Source organism: Nerophis ophidion, linkage group LG02 (genome assembly GCF_033978795.1).
Source record: "Nerophis ophidion isolate RoL-2023_Sa linkage group LG02, RoL_Noph_v1.0, whole genome shotgun sequence".
Classification (NCBI taxonomy): domain Eukaryota; kingdom Metazoa; phylum Chordata; class Actinopteri; order Syngnathiformes; family Syngnathidae; genus Nerophis; species Nerophis ophidion.
The window spans coordinates 44,923,970-44,941,079 of NC_084612.1; the positions used below are offsets into that span (position 1 = coordinate 44,923,970).

The 17,110-nt window shown below is 40.2% G+C and overlaps 1 protein-coding gene across 5 annotated transcripts in view; it reads left to right on the forward strand.

Moving 5' to 3' along the window:
* ccdc102a (coiled-coil domain containing 102A) overlaps positions 1-11,361 on the forward strand; it is a 118,369-nt gene extending 107,008 nt beyond the window's left edge. For all 5 annotated transcript variants that reach the window (XM_061884477.1, XM_061884506.1, XM_061884467.1 and 2 more), the window contains exon 10: positions 8,856-11,361. In XM_061884477.1, the coding sequence (XP_061740461.1) occupies positions 8,856-8,991 (136 nt within the window). In that variant the 3' untranslated portion in view covers positions 8,992-11,361. The remainder of the gene's footprint in view (positions 1-8,855) is intronic.
* The last annotated feature ends 5,749 nt before the right edge of the window (positions 11,362-17,110 follow it).

The following is a 17,110-nucleotide window of genomic DNA, read 5'->3' on the forward strand; positions in this document are numbered from 1 at the left end:
TTCACAATTAAGTGTGAAAATACAAAAAAACTAACTATTTGATAAATCAGACTAATTAAGTGCATTGAATTGTAGTGAGTGTGGCACAAGTCGTTGGACAAACAGGTGGTCCGTTGGAGTGGGATGCAGGTAGGGCTGGGCGATATGGCCTTTTTTTAATATCGTGATATTTTTAGGCCATATCGTGATATACGATATATATTACGATATTTTGCCTTGGCATTGAATGAACACTTGATGCATATAATCACAGCAGTATGATGATTCTATGTGTATACATTAAAACATTCTTCTTCATACTGCATTCATATATGCTACTTTTAAACTTTCATGCAGAGAGGGAAATCACAACTAAGTCAATTGACCAAAGTGTATTTATTAAAGTTATTAAGCAATGGCACAAACATTCAAGTCATTTCCAAAACATAAAGTGCAAGATTGTCAGAGACATTTTAAGTGTCAAATAAAAATGAGCTGCATAATAGGAAATCAAATAGTATTCATCTTTCATTATGTGTTAGGTTACGACGAACATTATGAAATTCTCTAGCGAGTGACTTTTCAAATGATGCTACATAGTAGCAGTAATTCTACTTTTTGTAGCAACGCTTTTGTCCCACACTTGACAAATTACAGTTGTCTGTTTGACATATTCCCACTTACAGCCGAACCCCCACCAGACGTTGGATCCCCTGCTGTTTTTATCGGGAATTAAGTCTTCCTTCATTTGTTACCAGATCCGCACCTTCTTTCTCTCGTATTCCTACTCGTATGGCTACGTTAGCAGCTAACGTAGCCCAGTCTGCTACCTCTCCGTTGGGCGAGGGCGTATATGTATGTGACGTATGACGTGACCGTATGTGACGCATTTAAGAATGTGTGCCTGCTTGACTGTGAGGAAAGACAGGAAAGAGTGAGAAGAGCCTGAAGTGTAATGCCCGCAGCTAAAAGCAACTGCGTAAGAACGTATACTCGTATACTACGATATAGTCATTTTCTATATCGCACAGAGACAAACCCGCGATATATCGTACATATCGATATATCGCCCAGCCCTAAATGCAGGCATCCAGTATATGCGAAGCATCGTTAATACAGTATCTATGCCAGTGAGGCAAGTGTGAGGCCAAATGCATGAACCTTATGATTTGCCGCTTTGGCCTTGTTTAACACGAGCGAGGCTGGCTCTACCTCAAATATATGTCTTGCCCCCTCAAATCAAAATGTTTTAAGTTTTAACATTTTATTTACTCTCAAAATTAACAATACAAGTTGAAAAAAATGATCAGCAGTAGCGGAGAAAGCCGCTGAAAAAGGGAAACACTCCAACATTCGTATGATGTCATCGTTCCTCTTTTCTGTCCATCGGCTGAGTCAGGCTATGCCAGGCTATGCAAATTTGCGCGGACACACAGACACCACCCCTCAGCCCTCAGTAAACCAGAGTCGGCAAATTAAAAACAAGATGAGAAATGTCAGAAACAAAATCCAATCATATTTAATATTGTCTTGTAGATGAATGGGACAAGTTCGAAATATATCCAATCTAGGGTTGTCCCGATACCAATAATTTTGTACCGGTACCAAAATGTATATTGATACTTTTCCAAATAAAGGGAAATGCGGAAAATTTCAATATTGGCTTTATTTTAACAGAAAATATTAAAATACATTAAACATATGTTTCCTATTGCACTCAAAAAACAATTTTAGAAGGTTAAAATATAAATTAAAAGGCATTAAACACATTGGGCTTTTCTTGTTGCACTCAAAGAACAATTTACAATTTTCCATTTTATATATAGTCTGCCCTGATCCAGGATTAGATTAAAATAGAATAAAAAGATATATTGACATTATATTAAATGCTTCATGATTTATTGTTGCCACTCCTGGTCTGTCCCTTAAGAAAAATACAAGTATTAGTAAGTACCAAAAACAAAACTATGGATAAATGTACACAAATAAGCCGTGTAGCAGGTAAAACACAAATTTGTTAAAGATAAAATACAAATTGTAGCAATTTGTTACAAAATGTAGTCATTTCACTTGCATTAGTTGACGCTAATTAGGCGGCTAATATTTGGCATCGAGCCAAGCAGCTGTGTGCGCGTCTACATACAGTATCTGTACACATGTGTGATTGTGAGAATGGCAACGTGTTGTATGAGTGACGTTAAGTGAGTGAAAAAGCGACTAAAGAGAGAGAAAGGGAGATTGTCCACTGCGCAGTAGAAGGCTGAACGGGTCTGGTTGTGGTCTGCAAAACTTATAATAAAGCAACCAGATTGTCACGAATCGGCGGCGTTGAATTCTGACTGGAAAGCAAAGCAAAGCTGAGCCGTTCCCGGCTGTTTTAGGGAGTTTTAGATTGGATTGGATTTTGATTCTCTGCGCTGCGAGCTTGTGTGCAGAGGACACGTGACCCATGCGTAATTGCGCAGGCACGCACTTTAGAGGGAACTTGTGCTAACATACCGTTCTGGAATTGGTTGATGCTCGTGGTACGAGTGCACTGCACAAAGTGGATTTGATCGAAAGGAGGACCGCCTCCAATTTCATGAAAGCGACCTAAAATCAACAGTTGACACCATTTTTTATTGGACAATGATTCCAAACACAAATGGCTGTAAAATAGATAAAGTAAGCTCACATTAAGCTTTTGAAATCACCGTCCCAAAGCCCCAATGTCAACCTTATTGAACTTTTGGGAACTGTGCTTAAAAAACTGGTCAGTGCGAGGAAACCTGTAAGATATGCAGAGATAAAATTAGAATTGCAAACAGCTCAAGTGTATAGTCTGCCGATGAGAGCTGTCAAATATCCAGACACAATTATGCCTATTAAGATTGTTGATGGCTACAAAAGTGTGTGGTTGAGGAAAAACATTTAACAAAAATCAATTTGAGAACTTTCGTACTCTTTTGAGTGCATTAGTGTGTCCACACTGAGAAGTACACCAGAAATACCTATTAGTGTCCTCACTAATGGCGTGATGATGCACACTGATTACCAAACAATATTGAGTTCACGAGTCAGGACAATATTTGAACATTACTTTTAAGAACACTACAGTGACAAACTAAATGACTGGACAAACTGACTCTATTATTGAAGCAAGTTACAAAACAATGCTGGTGCACTTTGACATGTTTTATAAGTTTGTATGCATCATAAATTTGACCTTTTACTGTTGAACGTCTTTCCTCTTTCAATCATGTTCTTCAGTGGCACGATAAGACACATTGTGAGACCCTTTGGTGCCTTAAACGATGCAGCAGCTTCACTGATCCTTTGTCATCTCTTATAGTATATTGCACCTGCCCAGTGTATCAAAGATTGGGTGTTTTGTCTTATCTCTGGCCAGTCCGTGCAACAGGCCAGCATACTTCAAGTGCTGTTCAATCACATCTCAATGTTTTTAAATAGCTTGGTGTCGGCCGGTGTTTTTTTAAATTAAAATATATATCAACAAATCTCCTATGTGGAAAAAAAAACTCCTTGAAGTACCGTCTGCATTTTTTTGCATCCTGAGCCCAGTAAGTGCAGCCTCTCCCCATGAGTGCATCTCCAGCACACAATAAAAAGTAGGTTTCATTGTGGATGCACCGGACTGCTTCTAAAATGACCATAACGAGTGGTATATGTCTGCTTCTTGTTTGATAGCAAAACACCATAGGAGCATGATAACATGAATGTGCAGTAAATAAGTGTCCATGGTACACACAAAAACTTAATTTAAATAAGGCTGACTGCACCCGTTCTGAATAGCACGTCCAATGCTAATAGATCGTTTGCAACATGCCCACTAAATGCAATTTTATTGGATTGCACATGCTGTTAAGCTTTTGGTATTTGGATATTAGTAAATCAGGACCTTAATGCACACTTCCAATCCTGCTTCAGACGCGCTAATTTCCATGTTACATGCATTATCAGGATGGGTATTTACTAGGGGTGTAATGGTACAAAAAAAATTTGGTTCGGTACGTACCTCGATTTAGAGGTCACGGGTCGGTTCATTTTCGGTACAGTAAGAAAACAACAAAATGTAAATTTTTTGGTTATTTACCAAATTTGTAAACAATGGCTTTATCCTTTTAACATTCGGAACACTTTAAAAATTCTGCCTACGTCAATCAACATTAAACTGCCTCAACTTGTTGCTCAGATTAAATAAAATGACAAAACTTTTCTTCTACATATAAAAAGTGCAACATTAAACAGTTTCAAGTCAACTCATCATGCTTAATTTATTACAGCATTTGGGAAGCATGTAGTTTATTTTTATTATGTAAATGTTATATTTTCATCAACATGTGATAGCAGGGACCCTGCAATTCAAAGCTTTTCTGTCCGTAAAACACACACACACCGCAAAATGAGCTAACGTTACGCTAAAAGCTAACTAGCCTTCACCTCAAGCCAGAACTGCGAGCGACCTGAGCTGAGGTTTACCTTTCTAGAAGGTCAACGGGCTCATAGTGATGTTAGTAGTAGTTGACTCGGAGGTGTTTATTATCATTTGGGGAGAGTACGCTGCCTTATGCTCACCTGCTAAACACCTATCTGCTCGAGGCTGAAGCATTTACTACATGCGCTCTGAATATGCACTGCTGATTGGCTGTTACCGCTATATATGTAACCAATCAGATGGTTGTGTGGGTGGGACCATGCTGGGTGCTGAGACAGGCAGAAGAAGCAAATCAGCTTGTTAAGACTTTAGCTTAGAAACTTGTTCGGTACACCCCCGTACGGAACCAAAACCCCCGTACCAAAACGGTTCAATACAAATACACGTACCGTTACACCCCTAATATTTACCAATCAGTAACGGTGCCGGTGCTAAAAGCTGTAAAACAGTCAGAATTTTTTACATATATTATGTGTTTTTATTTCTGATGAACGATGAGACTTTCAAGTACAGACAAGTAGTTGAAATACTTGAATAGCATCAATATGTCAAATCAGTAATACGTTGAAGAATAAGAAACAAAATCCACAACAAATTGTCATCATAATCGCAGCAAAACCAGCAGCAATAGAGAACACAGAGAATGTGCAAAAAACAACTTGCTTGTGTTGTATTGTTGATGCTCACAATTCTGGGATTGGTGTATGTGCTTAGCTCACAGTCACCCTGCTTGCTCCATAATGAGGAAGTGCTGTGGTCGTGTTGTGGCTAGCTAAGGCACATTAGTGCCCTTAAGGCTATTGCGAGTGTGCAATAAAGTTTAAAAAGAGCGTCAAAGACTCTGTTTTCTGACTTACAAAACATTACTTGCACATCACTGTCAAGCACATGTTGCAGGTTGCTGAGTCTGCATTCTTTTAGCACCCAAATGAGGCATTGATAGCTACTTCTATTTTTTGTACCAATCCCTAAATTACCTGTCAAAATATCAAGTTGGCTCTTTTAAGCTCCATGTCACTGACAGCTCCTTGTAAAACATCCGCCATGTTTAACTCAAAAAGTGGGCAAGGCTTCTGCGCTGTGCCTGCAAGACAGCTTTTCTCTAAAAGAGAAATATTGTCTCGTTTTAATCTCACAAGATCTCTTCACACCGCATGTACAGACTGTTTCTTGTTTATTTATTCTTCTTTGAACATTAAACAATCAGGACTTGCAATGAGCAGGTTAACTACTGTATGATAGCAAAGGGCAGAATCACTACAGACAAAAAATCTGCGGTCAACTTTGCTGCTTTGGGCTGCACAGTCGAGCTCAGATCCACTAAGCTGCGCCTGACACATTCATTCAGAGCAAAACAAGCTGCGGAAACAGAAGATATGGCTCTTATAGCTCATTGCAACATGGCTAATTCCTCAAATATTTAGGGGGACGGCGTGGCGAAGTTGGTAGAGTGGCTGTGCCAGCAATCTGAGGGTTACTGGTTCAATCCCCACCTTATACCATCCTAGTCACGTCCGTTGTGTCCTTGGGCAAGACACTTCACCCTTGCTCCTGATGGGTCCTAGTGAGCGCCTTGCATGCCAGCTCCTGCCGTCAGTGTGTGAATGTGGAAATACTGTCAAAGCGCTTTTGGCTCCTTTAAAGGGGGTAGAAAAGCGCTATACAAGTACAACCCATTTACCAACCCATTGGTGTCAGCAGGTGTATGGACGGTGTAGCCAGGAGTCGTGGATGCATTGCATTGTGGGTATGTGTCGTGTTGCGTTTGTGGTGTGTTGCAGGGCATATGTTCTCCAGAAATGTGTTTGGTTAGGGTTCACAGAATGTGGCGCATATTATCAAGATTGTTGAAGTTGTTTTATATCCCAACCATTAGTGTGATCTGTATGGCTGTGTAACAAGACCCCTGGTTTACACATAGTAAAAGTAAAAAAACTCCGCCGCCGTTTTGAAATGACGGCAGGGGAAAGGCTCACTCGTGACGTCACGATTCTAATCCGGCGGTGAAAGTTAGCATGCGTTTATTAATTTGGGGAGCGAGTTTTGCCCGACCGTAATTCAAGGTAGGCGCATATTACATGCCCGGCGGCTATTCAAGGAAATACGGTACCTGAAAATGAAGAAACTCCCCCATCATTCAGATATGGCGTGTGGAAGTACTTTGGTTTTCGTGTTAAGTTTGACCCTGATGGCAAGCGTGTCGCGGACAAAATATAGAAAAAAAAAAAGTATATAAAGAAATAAACAACCAGTATGTCGCAAGTGTCACACAATAATAAACTACAACAGTGGAAATACCACAAACATGACAACAGATTTACGCCGACATCACCCGAGGCGAAAATAGGTAGAACCAAACAAAAACAAGGAGCAACAACATACAATCTACAAACTTTACCCTGGGCACTAAGATGATTCAAAGAGGGCAAAAGAAACCGACAGGGCGATTGCTACTTTTATTGCTGTTGACATGCGACTCTTTTCTGTTGTGGAAATGTCGGGTTTGCTGCGGACACTTCAACCCTTTTAAAAGATTCAGGCATGTGATATTTCCGTCTGAAGTCGGAATTCCGTCTTTTTTAATCTCGGGGGAAAAAAAAATTTGCGAATATATTGACCAAACAACTACGGCGTAATGTAAGTTATATTAGGCCATAGTTGATTAGTCGATACGTTCCTTGTGACCAATCAGGACATCTGTTATGAATGATGACGTTATTACCGCCAGAGAAAGGACGCTTCACGAGTTAAAGAAATTGATAAACATGTCAAAAAAGTTTCGATGGGACTGGATGGAAAGGGAAATCACTGATACTGTTGGAAGAAGGAAGTTACGACTTTGTTCGGCGATTTTATTGGGAAAATCGATCGTTCCGGAAAATTTTTGTGCACGCGGTGTCATGATAATATTGACTATGGGTCACGAGGTTTCAAGGCTTTGGAAGTACATGCGAAACGCCAAAAACATATGAAACAACTTGAAGCAAGGAAAACGAACTTTTGGATGTCAACCGAAAGTGAGCAAACCTTACGGACTTCATCCTTTGTTTACATCGACAACTGCCGTCGACATCAAAGGAAAGAACCACCCAAACAACCCACTTCAGTTGCAGACAGGGTAGTTAATAATGAGGTAAGCTAAAAAATATTTGCTTGCGAAATACGCATGTTTGTTTTAAATATTAACCAATTATTGCTTTGCGAAATATAAATGTTTTTTTCCAAAAATAAAAAGCCACGTGAAAATATATTATGAATTTACAGAAATTCAAAGAATCGCATTATTGATTCCAGTTAACAATTTATTTGAAATAAATTTGCATATAATACTATTTTGTAATATTAAGTTCTTATGTAGTCTCATGTTAGGGAAAGCTCATGTTAGGGCTCTCCGAGCAAGTAAGTGTGTGAAGTGAACTGAAGTAATGTGGTAATACTGTAAATAAACTGTAGATAATAACACTGATCAATGTGACACTTGTGGATGTGAAATGAACACAAGATGTACACAAGATGTAAATATCCATCCATCCATTTTCTACCGCTTATTAGCGACTAAATACTGTTGGAACTGAACCATATATAGTGATTCATTAGGATAATTGGGGTATGTATGTTTTGTTAATGATGTTTTCATGTCTTTAAACACTAAAAGATTTTCTTCAAATGGTGCTGTCTTTGTTAATTTTAGCATGTTAAATTGGTGAAAAACCAGGAGCCTCAGTGGGTGTTGCCCCCATTGTCTCCCCACCAGGGCACTACCCTGGACTTGGCCCCCAGAAATGTTTTCAGTCTCTTTCATTGTGGTCAAATCACATGCCTGAAGATTCCTTCACAAACCTATTTTCACCGATACGGTAGTTCCTGCTTTGTATAATACAGAAGCCCACTTCGCGACAGCAATGTCCGGAGCAACCCCGTTGACTCTGCTGCCAAAAGTCCACCACAAAAGATGGGTGATTTAGTCAGAGGTCTGAAGAGTGTTATGTTGATGTTACAGCAAGTTGTTGAGGTGGTGAAGAGTGAGGTATTAAGATGGACGGGGGCAGGCTGTTCACAAAGCAGTCTGACAGCCTGGGGATACAGACGGTGAGACTTCTGGTGGTCCTGGCGTGAATAGATCTCTACCTTCTTCCAGAGGGTAGCAGCTTGTAGAGGCCATGTGCTGGGTGCCTGTCTTTCAGGATTTTGCGTACTCTCTTTCAAAGACATTTCCATAGTGAAACCCATGATCTACATTTAAACCAGTGTGGGTGGCACTGGGAGCAAGGGTAAAGGATGGTGGAAGCTGCAATCGAACCTGGAACCCTCAAGTTGCTGGCACGGCCGTTACACCAATTGAGCCACGCCGCCCCCAAGTCATTTCTGAAGAAGATGTTCTATTCATCCACGTCAATATTCAAGCTTCATTCAAGTCATTGAGTTGCTTTTTGTCTTGCAGACTGCGGCGGCAGCAGTTGAGTCCTGCTCTGTTTGGGAAGAAGCGATCTGCTCGATTTAGCCCCGAGATGCAAGAGGGGCCGAGCAGCGATGTGGATGACGAAGATGAGCAGCTGCAGCTACAGATCCCTGGATGACACTTATACACTCATGCAGAGTTTCCAACAGAGCAGAATATTGTTGTAGAAAAATTGACCTAAAATAGCACCATCTTGCTAATACTGTCTGACAAGAAAATCGCCATGAAAGGATGGAATTATTTGCATGGCCACTATCAGCCCAGTACATCTTGTGCATTTATGATCGGTCCTGGTTCACAAACCAAATCAGTAGTTGTGAAAATGTTTCAGTTTCTTCAGCAATTATACAGAAGTAACAATTCTGCCTGTTTTTGAGTTACACATCAGGATAAATACCCAAATTTAGTTGCTAACCTATCTCAAGGAACACGACATAGGGCAGAGTAGAAGTAGATATTATTAAGAAATACGCACTACAATCCTGCTCCCATTGAGACATTACTGCAACACATTACTGTGCAAAAGTCCTAGGTCAGACAGGAGGATCATAAGGACGATTCTGGAGGGTCCAAGTCAGCCTACTCCGTGTATTATCTTGTCTTACTCAATACTCTTCAAACAGTTGTCGACCTCTAATTTATCCTTGTAGATTTATTTAGCAGGGAAGCAATGGTGCAAATATCATCTCCAGAATTCACCAGCTATTGGAAGAAGCTCCAAGGCCTTCACATTAGTAGTCTTGAGGAAAGTATTACAAAAAGACCAAATTACTTTTGCACAGTACTGCATTCATGTGTATTGATACTAATACCGTTTTTGTTAGTCAAATGATGGTTGGTGTTTTGATACTTTCGTAATACTGAGTGTGATGTCTGAAAACAAATTGTGCTGATTTTGTTTCATTTTTTTCAGGCACCACTATAGCTTGTTGAATTATAAATACAGCAACCTACAACAGGAATGACTGCATTTGTTATTGATACATCCTGTACTAGCACTCGTTCAAACTGAAAAAATTGTACTGCATAACTGTTTTATACTAACATGTCAGAAAATGTGCATTCATTTAAAACAACTTGATGATATTCAGATTTGATTACAAAGAAACATGTTCATTTTTCCTTATCATTTTAATGTAAATTGATTAGGCTGAACCCATAAAACACTTGTTTTTGTTTTTTAATACTAATGTCAAACATCTATGATGTTACATACTGAACATATCCAGCCATCCCTTTTCTACCGCTTGTCCCTTTTTTAGTTGCGGGGGGTGCTGGAGCCTATCTCAGCTGCATTCGGGCGGAAGGCGGTGTACACCCTGGACAAGTCGTACTGAACATATATTGATGTAAAATAATTTCTATAGTGACATTTTTTGAGTGTCTTATTAGCATTTTTACTATTGTGACAAATACATGACTTCAGACTTCCCATAACAATTTCACGGTTAAAAGATAACTGATATATTCTTAGCTATTTTTTTGGTTGAACTGTAATATTAGATACCCTATTAAAACATTACAAATGTTACATGGGTTTAAAAATGAACTTTATAGGAAACATTTGATATGATATTGATATCAGATATCAGTTATTGGATTATGTCGGCTTGCATCTAAAAGCCAAATCTACGAGCGTTACGAAAGAAGTCCTGCAAAGCTGGACAGCCAGTTTAACATCTAACGTCCTCCAATAAGCACAGCAAGTTGGTCTTTCCTCCTATAGGCTTCCAGGCGATCCAACACAAAGAACTGTCCTTAATTGAACATTATTGCAGTCTGAAACCCCAAATGTGTATTCAATAATAGCTGCATATTACTTCCACATACAACATTTTCAAGGCAGAAGAGTATTAGAAAGTATCCAGTACCTCTTTTGTTCGCATTTCAACCTGCTGTGTCATGATCTTACCTTAATGCATTATCAAAGCCACTTGGTATCACCAAAAATAAAATTACCACTCCACTTCAACCTAAAGGCAGTATTGCAGACAGTTAATAGAAAATAAGTAGTGCTTTGTCATACCTACCATTGGTCTCTTGAGTGATTCCACTTGACCAACCCTTCTCTTACATTCCACATGAAACAAGTATGTATGGGTCCTGCTGATATCAGATCAATATCAACCAATACTCAAGGTTCTAATATTGGTATCACATCAAAAATTAAAATGTATCAGGATTTTTAAACATTTCAAAGTGTCCCCGTGGCTTCTTTTGGGTTAAAACGTCCCAATTAACAAACACTTAAGTGCAGACCAATGACAAGTTTTGATCTTAGTCTGCTAGTCTACTTTACATTTCATTCACTTTGGCATCATTGGGACACACCGTAAAGCATTCCAATACAGTTTAAAGACATTTTTGAAAGGCCAATTGTAAAATGTTGTAATGTGGGGTAAAGTCATGGGTGACATTTCTGTGAATTTTTGTCAGATTTTAAATATATGTACTTGTACAAGCAATAAAACACTGCATTTATACGCCATTTATTGTCCTTGTGCTTCACCTCTGATGCTAGACTGGAATCAAAACTGATTTAAGTTCTATTGTGTTTGTTTGTTTGTTTTTGTTTGTTGCCGGATTAAATGGTATCCGTGGCGATTGAACTGATGACAGTGCTTACCGGTATTTACAATGAGGCTCCACCAGACACAATGTTACTGAGACGCAAGAAGGATTGGATGGGTAACGTACACATTTGAAACCAAACCATACAGGAGCAATTTCAGGGTCATGTAGGCTCACCATGTTGTGAAATCCCAAAAAGGTGAGCATTTGCCAATGAAACTCAAACTTGCTTTACAAATAATATATTTATTTATTTCCTCTGTTGACAGTAAAACATTCTACAAACCCTGTTTCCATATGAGTTGGGAAATTGTGTTAGATGTAAATATAAATGGAATACAATGATTTGCAAATCATTTTCAACCAGTTGAATATGCTACAAAGACAACATATTTGATGTTCAAACTGATAAACATTTTTTTGTGCAAATAATCATTAACTTTAGAATTTGATGCCAGCAATACATGACAAAGAAGTTGGGAAAGGTGGTAAAAAAAATACTGATAAAGTTGCGTAATGCTCATCAAACACTTATTCGGAACATCCCACAGGTGTGCAGGCTAATTGGGAACAGGTGGATGCCATGATTGTGTATAAAAACAACTTTCACAAGAAAGGATGGGGCGAGGTACACCCCTTTGTCCACAACTGCGTGAGAAAATAGTCAAACAGTTTAAATACAACGTTTCTCAAAGTGCAATTGCAAGAAATTTAGGGATTTCAACATCTACGGTCCATAATATCAAAAGGTTCAGAGAATCTGGAAAAATCACTCCACATAAGTGGCATGCCCAGAAACTAACACTGAATTACCTCGACCTGTGATCCCTCAGACGGCACTGTATCAAAAACCGACATCAGTCTCTGAAGGCTATCACAACATGGGCTCAGGAACACTTCAGAAAACCACTGTCACTAAATAAGTGCAAGTTGAAACTTTACAATGCAAAGTGAAAGCCATTTATCAACAACACTAAGGAACGCCGCCGGCTTCTCTGGGCTCGAGATCATTTAAGATGGACTGATGCAAAGTGGAAAAGTGTTCTGTGGTCTGACGAGACCACATTTCAAATTGTTTTGGGAAATATTCGACATTGTGTCATCCGGACCAAAGGGGAAGAGAACCATCCAGACTGTTATCGCCGCAAAGTTCAAAAGCCAGCATCTGTGATGGTATGGGGGTGCATTAGTGCTCAAGGCATGGGTAACTTACACATCTGTGAAGGCACCATTAATGCTGAAAGGTACATACAGGTTTTGGAACAACATATGCTGCCATCTAAGCGCCGTCTTTTTCGTGGACGCCCCTGCTTATTTCAGTAAGACAATGCCAAGCCACATTCAGCACGTGTTACAACAGCATGGCTTCATGAAAAAAGAATGCGGGTACTTTCCTGGCCCGCCTGCAGTCCAGACCTGTCTCCCATGGAAAATGTGTGGCGCATTATGAAGTGTAAAATACGACAGCGAGACCCCGGACTGTTGAACGACTGAAGCTCAACATAAAAAAAGAATGGGAAAGAATTCCGCTTTCAAAGCTTCAACAATTACTTTCCTCAGTTCCCAAACGTTTATTGAGTGCTGTTAAAAGAAAAGGTGATGCAACACAGTGGTGAAAATGCCCTTACCCAACTACTTTGGCACTTGTTGCAGCCATGAATTTTTAAGTCAATTATTATTTGCAAAAAAAAAATAAAGTTTATGAGTTTGAACATCAAATATCTTGTCTTTGTAGTGCATTCAACTGAATATGGGTTGAAAAGGATTTGCAAATCATTGTATTCCGTTCATATTTACATCTAACACAATTTCTCAAGTCATATGGAAACGGGGTTTGTAGGTCACACTTATATTCTGTAACATTCACAGTTTTAGAAAAAATGCAGAGGCAGCAATATTCAAAATAACTTCATGTATATAATAATGCCTCAAAACAGGTTAATTAAATTCAAATAAACACAGGTAACAGCCCATTCTTTAAAATGTCTCTTCTCAGTCTGGTGGACCATTCTAATGTAAAAAATATAAATAATACCTCAAAACATTTGAAACGAAAACAGAGGTTCTCAGAGTATTTCCCAAATCAGTTAAAACAAGAAAAACAGAGGTAGCATTTCTGAGCCAATTATTTTAGGCTTATGTAAAAAAAAAAAAAAAATGCCGATTCAACATTTAGAACAAAAAAAAGGAGTAGTGTATTGCGTTTATTCTAATTTAGTAATCTTGGCCTTCCTTATCTCCATGGTTTTCCTCCTTGTCTCCATGGTCTTCCTCCTCATCTCCCTGCTCTTCCTCCTCATCTCCCTGGCCTTCCTTATCTTCTTGGTCTTCCTCCTCATCTCCATGGTCTTCCTCCTCTTCTCCCTGGCCTTCATTATCTTTTTGGTCTTCCTCCTCATCCCCATGGTCTATCTCCTCATCTCCCTGGCCTTCCTTATCTTCTTGGTCTCCCTCCTCATCTCCCTGGTCTTCCTCCTCATCTCCATGGTCTATCTGCTCATCTCCCTGGCCTTCCTCATCTTGTTGGTCTTCCTCCTCATCTCCCTGGTCTTCCTCCTCATCTCCATGGTCTATCTCCTCATCTCCCTGGCCTTCCTCATCTTGTTGGTCTTCCTCCTCATCTCCCTGGTCTTCCTCCTCATCTCCATGGTCTATCTCCTCATCTCCCTGGCCTTCCTCATCTTGTTGGTCTTCCTCCTCATTTCCCTGCGCTTCCTCCTCATCTCCGTGGCCTTCCTTGTTTGCCCATGCATATTTAGCTGAAGAGCTTATTTTCCCCAGCAGTCTCCGGCTGCTCATCAAATAAGTATAGAAGTCCTTGCAGGATGTTTCTTTGAAGTTGTATTGTACAAATAGAAGCTCTTTCAATGACTCAACAGACAACCTGCACTTTTCCTTGGTCCACTGGCTCATCAGTGAGAAAACCCTCTCAACATTTGCATTGTGAGAAGGAAGGGCAAAGACAAACTGTGCAATCTTCAGCAGCTCTGAGTAACATGCAATGATTTTGGCCTTCTCAAAATATTTGCGCCACTTCTGGTGCACTAGCAGGCCATTGAACTCTCCCTCACTGTTGCTACTCTAAGTCAATTTATTTTGATTGGTGACCTGGTCACAACACTTGGCATCATCAATCGGCACCCACCTTTTGCCAAGGTACTTGATGCAGGCTTCCACATCATTCCAACTCAGTGTCTGACTCAGATCCATCCGCATGAATGGGGTGAATTCTTCCATGGGTGTCATCCACTTCTGGAGATACTGCAGGTATGCACTGTAGAGACAGACCCTGTACATCAGCATAGAACTGCTCGCTTTCTTTTCCATGCCCATCTGTGTGCTTCTGTGCCAGGAGTCCCTTAACTTTCAGGGACATGAGGTTGTTTCTCTGCCGTTCAACAATGGAATTATTTTCCTTTTCCATTTCTTTAATGGCTGAGTGGAAAACACACATGAGTGAATGCATGTCCCGGAGGTAAATTTCACTGAATTAATTAAAAAAAAAACTCTCAATCATTACAGGTGTTTTTTCCCTTTGACAGAAAATATCCCTTCAATGCTGGAAACATCTGCAGCAGCCTCTTGATTCCAGGGAATAATGACAGCCATCGTGTCTTGCTGTGAGAAAGGAGCTTTCTGTATTCAACATCAACAAAGTCACAGTACTCCTTCAAACTCTCAGTGCGCACAGTGTAAATGTGGAAGTACTGCTAGATTTTCAACATGATATTCTCAATTTCAATATCAAGCGTGTCTGCACCATGATGGACACAATTGTGTGTGCTGGGCAACCCACAACAATCAGCGTCTCTCAAATTTGCATACATATTGCATATTCCGCCCTTCATCACGTCTGATTCTTCCAAAGTTTGTGTTGCAGTTGTTGCCTGTAAATGCTATACGTTTTTCTGACAAATTATTTTTTCACAGTGTTTCAATCAAGTAGGGGATCTTTCTATGTGGAGTTTGCATGTTCTAACCGTGACTGCGTGGGTTCCCTCCGGGTACTCCGGCTTCCTCCCACTTCCAAAGACATGCACCTGGGGATAGGTTGATTGGCAACACTAAATTGGCCCTGGTGTGTGAATGTTGTCTGTCTATCTGTGTTGACCCTGCGATGAGGTGGCGACTTGTCCAGGGTGTACGCCGCCTTCCGCCCGATTGTAGCTGAGATAGGCACCAGCGCCCCTTGCGACCCCAAAAGGGACAAGCGGTAGAAAATGGATGGATGGATGGATGGGACAAAACTGCATCTGCACTGATTAGTTTTGCCTCTTGGGCCTACAAACCTCTGTCCGGAGGGGAGAAACTGAAAATAGCTGAGTAAGGAGACACATCAGTTAAAATGGAAGAAACTATCCGCTTTACCGTTTTTTTCTACAGGATGGCTGGAGACTCACCAATTCGTTTTTTTGACAGTTTAACAATTTCTTTGAAAGAATTATTGTCCTTTAGTGACAGGAGACCAAACCATGAGTCCAGGGAGAAAGACAGCACAGATTCTATAAATAAAATATGACCAAGAGTTTTCTCCAACATTATACTGTATATTTAGAGAGCCTTCTTACACACTAGATCACAAATAGCTTCCAATTTCAGTTGTTCATCATTTGTAGTTTGCACATATTCAATGACCTGTTTTTTAATGATAGTTGTTCGAACAGGACAAGCGGAAATGGATGGATGGATGGTTCACGTGTTCTCTTTTCAAAGTCAATTAGCATGTCTTTTGTTTTTGATATGTTCAACAGGAAGTAAGACTCATCACACAATAATTGGGCTGTGATTGCCTTAATCTTCATTTAACAAACCGTAACTAGCATATTCAATTATTGTTCTGTTGTCATTTGTACACATGTTTGTGTGCAAAATAAACAAGTGAGGAGACAACACACAAACTTGTGGTTGTACGGATCTTCCCTTTTTAAGAGCCAAATCCTCCAAGGTTCTTTGTTTAAATTACATGTCTGAATAAGGTGAGGAGACTAGAATTGAAGATTAACAGTTTATGAAGTAAGTACAAACAGTAGCAATACCAGCGCTGGTGAGAAAGTCGTACCCTAAAAGATGCGAAGCACTCTCTCCAGTAGATGGTCCCTTACACACATGCTTTTGTTTACCATGCTGCCCCTCTCTGGCAAAGTTGTTTGGGCGTTGTCCATCAAAACCCATGCGTGTGTTTTGACATACACACACACACACACACATACATCCACTCTCACTTCGTCTGGTTTCTGGTGCCTCCTCTCACCATCAAAAGAAAATAATGTACATTATGTGTATTGGCATGGCGAAGCAGTAGAAGTACCTTTCCTGACAGACAAGGTAACCCTGACTTCCTGGGTTCTGTTAGTTGAAAAAGCAAAGATCCAGCCTAACACATTATTGGTCAAATTAAAACGCTCAGTCAACCTTTTAATCAGTATAGGCTGGATCGTGTTAGGGCTTCACGGTGGAAGAGGGGTTAGTGCGTCTGCCTCACAATACAAAGGTCCTGAGTAGTCCTAGGTTCAATCCTGGGCTTGGGATCTTTCTGTGCGGAGTTTGCATGTTCTTCCCTGCGGGTACTCCGGTTTCCTCCCACCGCCAAAGACATGCACCTGGGGATAGGTTGATTGGCAACACTAAATTGGCCCTAGTGTGTGAATGTTGTCTGTCTATCTGTG